Raw genomic sequence first — 10,914 nt, 5'->3', positions numbered from 1 at the left:
CTGTATATACATATGTATGTGTGTGTGTGTGTGTGTGTGTGTGTGTGTGGTATATAATCTGGGTCCTCACACATGTGAAGCACATGTTCTACCACTGAGAAACAGTGGTGACCCTCTGCCTCTTAGGATATAGTAATGAATGCACAAGCAATAGAAGCTTCTGGATGAGACAACGCAGGGAAACTCTTCATGTGGTTATCTATGAGTTAGGAAGAGGAGGCAATGTGTCAGAAAGAAGCCACTCTTTGAAATAAGAAAGGCAATTTATTGTAGTGAGCTTATATTGATGGTTATCTAAATGACCCCCATGGCATGTAAGTAATTTCTTCCACATGCCTGAACCAAACATCAGTTGAACTACTAAGAAGCTTGAAGTGCTCAGAAATCCTCAGTTACCAGTACAAAGAAGCTTGGAGTACTCAGTTATTAGAGACATAACCATGTCTTTCACTCATTCATGACAATTTAAAACTTGTTGATTGGAGTCTCTTTCTCTCGCTCTCTAAATATATATATTCATATACATATCTATCTATGTATCTGTTTATATAAATATTTGTAACCAACAATCAATCAGAAAGTGCCCAGGAGGCAAAGAACAACAACACCACCCTCAGATGCAAGTTCCAACAGGCAGACACATGTCAAGACTTCTTTGCAAAACTGTCTTGTCTAGAATGCATTTTGCACACTTGCTATAGATTGCACAAAACAAACAAACACTGTCCTCCCGATGTTCATCGATTTTGCTCGAGTGGGCCCAGTAACGTCTCCATTTTTGAGACTTGTTGTTACTGTGTTTGGCATATTGAATACGCCACGGGTAGCTTGCCAGGCTTTGCCATGCGGGCAAGATGCTCTCGGTAGCTTGCCGGGCTCTCCGAGAGGGGCGGAGAATCAAACCCAGCTCAGCCGGGCTGGCTGCACACAAGGCAAACGCCCTACTGCTGTGCTATTGCACAAATTCAGGTGTAAATGGACAGTACTCAGTAAGTTGTGTATAGCCAGCCTCCTGGAGGAGGCGTCTACACAACTTTTCTAAAGGAGCTTATTCTTGGAAAGCAGATGTTCTGGAGACATCCATGCATTTATTCAGAGAGCCCAGAGGCTGGTACCTGGGCCGGGCCTAGATGTAGGATTCTTTAGCACACTGTAGTTGCTCAGCCTCAAACACGGGCTGACTGCACCTCCAGAGAAGGCTGTCCCTCTTGTCCGCGGGTCTGGACTCAGTCATGGTTGTGAGTCTGTGCAGCTCCGGCCGCCCGGGTTCTGTAGTGTCCGCAGAAGCACACACAGTCTCACTGGGTTTCCAACTCCTGATCCCAGGGCAGCTGGTGTGTCCATCAAGGGCATCCCCCGCGTGCTGGGCAGGAAGCAGCGGGAGGCGTCCAGCGTCCAGGCTGAGCATCCGGGCCCTCATGCTGCCCACGGTCCTGCACCCGCTGGCCGCCAGGCCTGAAGTCCGGATGGCCTCCTGGTAAGAGGGAGGATGCCCTGCACGCTGCTGGTCCAGCTGCCCGAGCATACGCGCTGAACTGGAGTCCAGCGGGGCCATGGGGCCTGGCCAGTCCCACAGGCTCTCCCGGACCATGCGCCCGGCCAGCCGCGTTTCCTTCCTGGGCCCCTTGGCGGGCTGGTCTCGGTGGCAGCCTCTGCAGGACGCTGGACTGGCACTGGGCACAGTGGGCAGCATCCTGGGCGGCGAGGGGAAGGAGAAGGACAGCGAGTGCTTCTTGAGCGTGCGTTGAGGCTTGCTCCTCTCCCACCTGGTGAAGGACTGGTGTCGAGTGAAGAAGCCGCGCTTGGGGCTGGCGGGGGACGCGGTGGGCGAGCCCTCAGAAGAAGTGTCCAGAGAGCCCCGGGGGGCCTGGGGAGCCCGTGGGCACGTCTGCTTCCCGCTGGGGTCCAGCAGGCGCTGGGCTGGGCCCTCTGCACCTGGAGTCGCCTCCTCCTCGTCCTCCTCCTCCTCCTCCTCATCTTCCTCCTCCTCTGCCTCTTCCTCCGGGAAGGGGTCTTCGGGGTCTTCGCTGTCTGAGTGCTCCGCTTGGAAGCCCCGCACCTGCCTTCCAAGTAGGGGGCTCAACCTCTGGCTCTCGGGGTCCCTTGGAGCGCATGGCATGCTGGGCTCCGAGTAGCTCCTGTCTGATGCCCCGAGAGTGCCTCTGAGCCTGGCCACCATGGCCAGGGTGGGTTCCCGACTCAGCTCCCACGACTGCCGCTCTGTGCTTTGGGGGGCCCAGCTGGCGGCCTGGTCCGAGGGCACCTGTTGCTGACTGCAAGGGGAGCCCAGGGTGCTGCCCCAGTCCACGTCGGGGTCATTGCTGTCATAGGCTGAGTCGTTGTGCAGGGTGGACGTGTCTGCAAGAAAGAAAAGGTGGGATACGTTTATGGAGGCCCATGATTGGTTTCAGGCACACAAGCTCCAGCATTAATCCCTCCCCCAGCGTCCACTTCCTTCCTCTAGTGTCCCCAGTTTTTCCCACCTACCCACCATACTGACTCTAGGAGGGGCACTTTTTTGGGTGAAGCAAGATAGTTTTCATTGACATTGTTTGGAAAGATGTGAGAGGAGAGAAAGAGGAGAAACGTGTTCAATGAGGACACAAGCTTCTGCAGAGTGCAAATAAGCAAGCGAAGAAGCAGAGAGCCAAGCAGGTGAGTGTATGTTCAAGGGAGAATGGGGGTTTGAAGAGCAAACACACCTGAGAACCATTATTGGCACCGTGGTTTATAGTACTGTAACTGATGGGGTTTCATGGACAAAATTGACCTACCAGCACCCCCTCGTCTGGGTTGACTACTTCCCCCCACCATTGTTCTAGAGTTCTCTCCACTGTCCTAATCCCCTCTTCCCCAACACACACACACACACACACACACACACACACACACACACACACAACACACACACCATCCCCAGCTTCCCACTAAAGACCAGTTCTCCTAGTTTTCATTTCTGTTGCTTTTGCCCAGGAATGTCTTGTTGATGCTACTTTGAGGTTTGGTAGAAAAGAAATCTTCTATATTAATATTTTGTTTCTTTCCACATTTTTAGTAGGAGGAGTAGGGGAAGAGAGGGCCGAGAGGAAAAGAAAGAGGAAAGAGAAGGAGAAGAGGAGGGGAGGAAGGAGAAGTGAAAAGTGAAAAATTCACTATTTAAACATAAAAGTGGTTCTGCTGTGGATCATTTTTTCCCATGAGTCCTTTTCCATTTTAGTGAATTTAAATGGACCCATTTTCCAGACTGTGCAAACCAGATTTTTTCTTACTGAAAGCCACTGGCTAATAGTAATTTAGTGACTTCTGTAGTTCTTCGAGATTGAGAATAGGAACAGGGTTGCTGGCTGACTGTGCAGGCCCAGGAGATGGGGCAGGGGAATTTGAGAACTAGGTTTTCCCCACTTGCCACCAGTCTGGAGTCTACGTGGTTTGTTAATCTGTGAAAGTCACTTGTTCCCAGCACCAGTAAGGCTTCACATTGCTGGACCTGTAGGCTGGCACAGAGTTGCCCCATCATCACAGTCAAGTTCACATTCTGTACCTGAACTGTCAGTGTGTTCCAGGGAATCATCAGAAGCAATGCTGGAATGTGCTGGAATGTTCTCCCCAAATATTTCAAGGCAGTTATCAATGAGGAATTCCACCAGTGACTTAACCTGTGAGGAGGAATAAACAGGCTGTCAGCTTGAAGACATCTTTTGCTCTTTCTCTTTGGGCTGGGCAAAGAGTGGGGGCATTATGGGGTGGGGCCTCTGTCAGGGAAGTGTCAGGATAAACATAAGATATCTTTATGTGACAGGAGCAGATGGGAAATTCATAGAATCGTGTATATTCAAGTTATTTTTGAGGCATGCACTGTGATTTAAATTTTTTTTTAAACTCAGTGCTGGAGAGATAGTTCAGTGAGTAGGCATGCAGCCAACCTGGGTTCAATCCCCAGTATCCCATATAGTCCAGGGGCTGGAGCGATAGCACAGTGGGTAGGGCATTTGCCTTGCACGCAGCCAATATGGCCGACCCAGGTTCGATTCCCAGCATCCCATATGGTCCCCCGAGCACCGCCAGGAGCAATTCCTGAGTGCATGAGCCAGGAGTAACCCCTGAGCATCGCCGGGTGTGACCCAAAAAGCAAAAAAAAAAAAAAAAAAGTTTTCATTAGTCAGTTTTCCAAATCTGTTATTTGGACCAACAGAGTTCAATGCACAAAAGGGTGCACACACGCAAAGGGCTTTTGCATCCGGGGGGCAGAGATACAAAGATCTGTAGCGTCCTCCTCTGCCTCATGGGATTACAGAGCACAGAGGCCTAAATATATTCAGTTCAGTTAAATGCACGTAATTTCTGGCAAAAGAGTATCATAGAGTCTCTGTGATCCAGAGTCAAACAAATTCAGAAACACCCCAGGGTTTTACTTTTGGAAATAAAAAGTGAGGCCATAAACGAGAAGTTGGTCGGGGAGAAGCTAGAACAAACCTTATTGTTCAGGTCTTTCTGGGCTTCGAAGGACAGATTTTGGTCATTGTCTCGGGCCAGCATGTTGGGACCGACGCAGATGGCCAGGTTGCTGGCGTCCATCTTATTGGTCTCTGAGTTCTTGCTGATCAGGTAAAGCACATAGATCAGGTGCTTGAGAAGCAGGAGGTTGGGCCTGGGAAGCTTCTCTGCAACCCTGCAATCAAGTTTAAGGAAGTTAGAGTTGGAGGCAGCCCCAGCCTAGGGGGACTTCATGTAGCAGCTAGAAAGATTCAGCCCAATCCAGACTTCCTTTAAAATGAGGAAGGGGGTTTTAACAAGTAACATTGTGCAATGCTCATTCAGAAACTCAGGCAGATGACCTGGAATGAAACTGGTTAACCAGAAGGTCTGGAAGACCAAGGACACCAGTTCCTGTAACGGGCACCAAGAGCACAGCCTTGACTCTTTGCATAGTTTCTCCAGTTATGAAGGGTGAACACCTGTGTTCAATTGCGGCGTTAAAACTTGTAAAATGTCTTTGAGTAATCTGTTAGCTGTGTAGAAACTCTGTGTTTCAAATACCATCCGTTGGACTGTGTTTTGGGCATTCCATTTGCCTTCAGTTTGAACTGTGATTATCAAATGAAGATGAAGCATCTTTTATACTCTTACGAGAAGTCTTTACGGAAAATAGATATTTGTAAGGTATGTTTACCAACATGATCAGGGGATCAAGTAAGAAAGTGGTGGTTCGGGATCATTTCTAAATTTCTCAGAGTTGTTGTTTGCAAAGAGCTTTATGTTGGCCTTGTGAGTGTGGCTTTCTCCCTGGTTTCAGGCCTCCTGTCTGAAACGGCTCTGCCCACTTACTGTTTCAGGGCCTCGATCCTGTCCTCTTCATTCTGCTTCTCCAGGGCCCCCATCCACTCCTCAAACAGGTCACATGACAGCAGCTTCTGAGGAATGCCTCTGAGGAAGTCCTGAGGATCAGACAGGGATGGGTTGGCCTGTGTGTATTGTCTAATATGCAGACAGCCCCCACCTCCAGCAGTGTGATCCCTCTCAGAGACCCGAAGCTCACTCAGCCATACTCATTCCCTTCCTTCTGCATTTGACCCATCCCTCAGGGGGAATCCCTCAGCAACTTCCTAACATTAGTCACAGAAAGCTACCAGCTAAGGGGCCTCTGCTTGGCCACAGGATAATCTAGTGTCTTTTCTCCTCAGTGTGTGTGTGTGTGTGTGTGTGTGTGTGTGTGTGTGTGTGTTATGGTGAGGGGTCACTAAATGTATCTTTTTCTGATAGAATCTGCGATTCCGAAAACAGAGATGCTGATATAAACAAAGGTCTAACTTAGAAAGAATTCAACCCCAGGATGAATTGATTATCAGGAGAAGAGCATAGTTTTTCCTTTCCTGGAGCTCATGTGTCACATGCCTATTGGGGATGTGCTTGACACGGTGCCGAGCTCACCTTGAAGACCACGGCCAGGAGGTGCACTGGTTGGCCACGGAGCTCCACTGCCCCACCTGAGTTGAGCTCCTCTTTGAGCTCTTTCCGGGCTTTCTCGTTGGCTGCTTTCCTGAAGATCCCTTCAGTGGAAGGTCCTTTCAGGCACAGAACAGTGAGAATATCCTGTAGGAAATGGGGTAGGGTTGACAGGTTACCTCTGGTTTGAAGACCCACTTTGCTGCCAACAGTAAATGAAAAGTTGATGTTTAGATGGGAGAAAGAGAAGGAAAATTATGCACAGAAACAGTAGCCAACTTTACTAACATGCCCTCTCTGTCATCTGGTGTCAGTCTTAACGAGACACTCAGAAATCCAAGTCTTACTTTCAGTTTAATTATATCAACTGTCTTCCTCAATTCTGCCATTTTTTTCAAGAGAGGCAAATCATAAAAGCTCTGACTTTACACACTGTAGAATGATTCCAGACCTGCCTCCTTTCAAGTCATCACATACGAACACTGGGGTTTTCATCATTTGCTTTACATTATTACACCACCTCTGCCTTTTGATTTTTCAGGAGAGTTTTAACATTCTTAACCTCAGGAAGTCTGAAAGATGGGTGGGTGGGTTGGTAGAACCATCAATCTGAGGTTACTGGCAGATATGAGTAACTTCTAGATGGTACAAAGCCCCGTGTTCTCCTAATTGCCCTTCTATGCAGAAAAACTCAAGGTTGGTCCTAATAAGTTAGAATGACACTCCAAATTTCCAGGCTGTAGAGATAATATATCAGCCAAGGTGCTTGCCTTAGAATCAGTCAACCCAGATTCTATCCTCAGCACCCCATTGTAGTCACTCAAGTCCCATTGGGAATGATTCCTGTATGTAGAGCCAGGAATAAGCCCTGAGCACAGCCAAGTGTGGCCCTGAGTCCTCCTGTCCACAAAGAATCCAATTTCCCCAAAACTTCACATTCAACAGAGAATAGAAGTAGATTATGTACAAGTAAATGCTCCCCTACCTGAATGGGTTTGGGCAGGGTGTCATTGTCACCGCAGATAATTGACAAGGGCTGATCAAAGAGGGATGTTTTCAGTTCTGGTTCTGAAGCTCCAGAAAAATCAGATAAATGAGAGAGCCTTCTCATGAGAGAAGGCCAGGATAGCCCCTTCTTCCTCTTCTTAACTTCTGCAATGAAGAAAACAAGGGAAAGGGGGAAAGATTCAATTAAAATGTTAATAAACAGAGATCTAGGTAAGACAGTGGATATCATACACTACTTAATGTCATTTATGGTGTGCCGTGTGAGGGAAGTTGGAAAACTAAGACAGCAAAGGGAATGAATCTTCTAGAAAAATCAGCCCCCCCAGAACAACTGTGCTGTTGCCAGGGCGACCAGCCCCTAAACAGCAACTCTGAGGAGGCTCAAGGGCTCCACCTTTCCTGTTTTCACAGCTCAGCAGCTGTTTGCTACTGAAAATTAGCAAAGCTTGACTGTGCGTCTAGAAACAACCATCCAACCATCTTGATCTTAGTGAATGTAATGGAAAATGTAGGCATGAAATAGATTACTTAATTCCCTCCTTTAACCGGTGAATGAAACTTGGAAGGAAGCCGACTTGCTCAAGATGGGTGAGGAAGGTACTTAGCGGAGCCAGCAAGTTCGACAACCTTTGCCAGTGGCACCAGCTGCTAGAGGGAGCGGCATCATTCGGCCTGCTTACTGTCCACCTATGACATGGGCAGGTTTCCCATCCCACAGCCCAGTCCCACGCCTGCCCCAAGATGCCTGGGGACAAGCAGAAACTGTTCTAGAAAGGCTTGAACATAGACCTGCCAATCGGCAGTGATCTGTATTACCAAATGGGACATATGTGTGCAATGGGTATTGCATCCCTCAGCTTCCTCCTTTTTCTCTCTTCTTCTTTTCAAATCTAACTAGAAAAGCAATATTTTTTAAATGCATAGTTTCTACTGCCCAGTAGAAGATAGAAAAGCAGCTTTTCTTTATGATTCAGGATAAGGGGGTAAAAATTATGTTACAAGGTTATGTTTATTTATTTATTTATTTATTTTTGGGGGGAGGGAAGGGGTTGGGTCACACATGGTGATGCTTGGGGATTAGTCTTGGCTCTGCATTCAGAAATCACTCCTGGCAGTGCTTGGGGGACCATAGGGGATGCCAGAGGTTGAGCCTGGGTTGGTCATGTGCAAGGCAAATGCCTATCCGCTTTATTATCACTCTGGCCTCATTTTTTGTGTGTGTGTGCAATCAAGTTTAATCACAATTATAAAAATGTGGCATTGGGTTTGTACTAGTAACATAGGTATAATGCAGCCCATCAGGACGGTCAGCCAGCCACTGGCCTGGCTGAGCCAGAGCTTCCAGACAGTGGTGGGAGTGAAGGGGTGACCCTCGAGGTCTGGCAGAACGGGAGAGAAAGGGCTCCAGGTACAGAAGGGTGGGGGAGCAGGGCCCCCTCCCAGGGGGAGAACATGGTCACTGCCCTTGGATACCCTTTAAAATAGGGAGGGGTACAGGCTGGGCACAAAGGTCCTGTGAGTCCCCATACAATGAAATGCATTATGAAAAACATTAATAAAAGTGTAGGGGGGACTCTCTGTGACTTGAGATCAGCAAGAGTTGCATCTGAGGTTTTAGATTCAATGATAACAAAAAAGGAAGAATAAGGGCGAAGCACTGCCCCGTTTTCATCTGCACGTCTTGCTTTCAGGGTCCAAGGGAAGGGCCACAAGATACTCAACCCCACTATCAAGCCTTCGGAGAGCTGAGTGGGGGCCTAACTCTGCAAGAGGACTTGCTCTGTCAGAGTACCTAGCTGCTCTAGTGAACTGGATAGAGCATGCCTGTCAGTTAAGTGTTAATGTTCTGTGGTCAGTAAGAGAACATTTATAAAAAAAATTCCTAGTAAAGCATTGTGGTTTTGCAAACCAAGAACACTCCCTATTAGCACTTACATAAAAGGCTGGTATGTTTTCAAAACTCACCAATTAGCTGGCAGATGTTATCTTCATTGTCACATGATGCCAACACCCGATGTTCCTTCAGGTCCCCCTGAAAATATATTGATTCTAATTAAGTTCTTTCCCCATTTCCTTTCAAAGTACACAGAACGCACTTTATGCATCTTAAAAGTGAATCCACGGAGTGCACTGATATTTCTCAAGCTTGTAGAATCATGATTCAAGTCATCTCGGCTAATGTATTGAACTGGTTGCATGTATAACGCTGTTTTTCTACTCTGATAACTAAGCTGTGACAATGACAATGAAAACACGAAGATTTTTTATCTCAATGTTCAGGTAAAAATTATTTTGATTTAAAAAAATTGCTTCCTTACCTCTGATTGACATTCAATTAATGTCTCCATATTTTCAGCATTTAGTGTTTTTGACTAAAAAAGAAAATAGAATCAAATTAGGTAAACATCTTTTCATTCTAGCCGGTAGAAACTATGAATTAATAACTGCAAGAGGCGTACTTACAGTATTGTGACTGCTTATTAATTTCATTAGAATTGAGGCTAACTTCCAGTGATGAATTCCACTGCCAAGTGACCTTGGCTCTGTCTACAAGAAATCACAGGCAAAAGAGTTAGATGGAGCACTGACTTAGCCAACTTTAGGGCCGCTTAGCCAAAATACACAAAGTTTAGAACTATTAATTAAGTAGAAAGGTTTCCTTTAAAGTCTGGTAGATGATACCAGATGGCTTGGGCTATTAAAAACAGCACCCCCAGTTTACAAACTTCAAAATTATTTACACCTGCTGGCTTCATTGGGCCATGCCACACGAAGTCATAACGGGACAATAATTACAATCACAGTCACAACCAACACCCATCTGGAATGTTCACTCTGCCAAGCCCTGTGCAAATGTCTTGGCTTTTCTCATTTCACCCAAAAGAGAAAAAGATAAAAGAACTTATTCCCAAGATACTACTTATAGTAGACAAAAGCCACATGGCTAATATTGACAGAATGGTTGTGCCCCAGAGAGCCTGGCTGGATTCAGAAGCAAAGCCCTGTTGCCTGGAGTCCTTAGAAACACGGCTGCTGCTCCCAGGGGCAGCTGGGGGATGGGGGTTAGGCAGGTGCTGGTTTCTGGTACTTACCCCGGAGGGCTCCAGCCAGAGTGAGTTTAGCTCCTACGCGCTGTGGAGGAACCGCATCACAGCGAAGTGGAGAGGAGACTGCCCGCGCCCACATGTGCTCTGCGTTTTAAGTAGGGGGCGGGAAGGTGGAAATTCAGAATATTACCAAGGACCGGAAAGCACATGGGCTCAGTCAGCCCGCCTGGCGGGGAGACGCTCACTTCCTCATTCCTTTTAGGGCAGCTCTGTTCCTTTTCGTAGCCTTCTACTTGAAAGAGAGACAGACAATGTGAAAACTTCCCAGAGGTGGAAAAGATGACATGGGGCCCAGAGGTGAAGACCGATGAATGTCACAGGTGGGATGTGTGAGCAAGGGTCTCATTCCCCACATCAATACCACTCGCCATCCAAAAGCTGGGCCTGTTTATTTTTAGGATCCCGTTTGTGGGCGGACACCCTTCTACCAGCCACCGGACATTGATTGGTTATTGACTGGTGGGTAAGATATTCTCCTAGAGAACCAGGGAAACTTCTCCAGAATATCCCAGCACTTTTCTTTCTTTCTTTCTTTCTTTCTTTCTTTCTTTCTTTCTTTCTTTCTTTCTTTCTAAATTTAAAAAGTTGTTCACAATAATTTATTACATTCAATATTCCAACACCAATCCCAACACCATTTCACTTTCCCACCACCATTATTTTGAATCTTCCCACCACCACCCAAACATGTCCCCAAAGCAGGTCCTAAATAATTTATTTTGCATTGCTTGTTATGAATCATGCACTAAAAATGATCCCAAAAAGTTTCCTTAGAGGAAAGTGTGTGATTGTTGTATCTCACCCTGGAGCAATTGAGCCCTTGTATAAGAGATTACTAACATGTTGTTACAGGTTG

The 10,914-nt window shown here is 47.0% G+C and overlaps 1 protein-coding gene across 1 annotated transcript; it reads right to left on the bottom strand.

Annotated features, from left to right (window-relative positions):
• Positions 1 to 1,126: 1,126 nt before the first annotated feature.
• Positions 1,127 to 10,105, bottom strand: TAGAP (T cell activation RhoGTPase activating protein). Its single transcript, XM_056126286.1, has 10 exons — positions 10,044 to 10,105; positions 9,415 to 9,498; positions 9,270 to 9,323; positions 8,917 to 8,983; positions 6,929 to 7,095; positions 5,929 to 6,090; positions 5,326 to 5,435; positions 4,474 to 4,669; positions 3,542 to 3,656; positions 1,127 to 2,358 (listed from the first exon to the last, which is right to left on the bottom strand). Exons 2-10 carry the CDS (start codon positions 9,439 to 9,441, stop codon positions 1,127 to 1,129), a joined length of 2,130 nt encoding a protein of 709 aa, XP_055982261.1. The 5' UTR covers positions 9,442 to 9,498; positions 10,044 to 10,105.
• Between the last annotated feature and the right edge of the window lie 809 nt (positions 10,106 to 10,914).

The sequence above is a fragment of the Sorex fumeus genome, unplaced genomic scaffold, assembly GCF_029834395.1.
Source record: "Sorex fumeus unplaced genomic scaffold, SorFum_2.1 ptg000061l, whole genome shotgun sequence".
Taxonomy (NCBI): domain Eukaryota; kingdom Metazoa; phylum Chordata; class Mammalia; order Eulipotyphla; family Soricidae; genus Sorex; species Sorex fumeus.
Note: the sequence above shows the minus strand (reverse complement) of the source record. Positions and strands in the feature narration are given on the sequence as shown.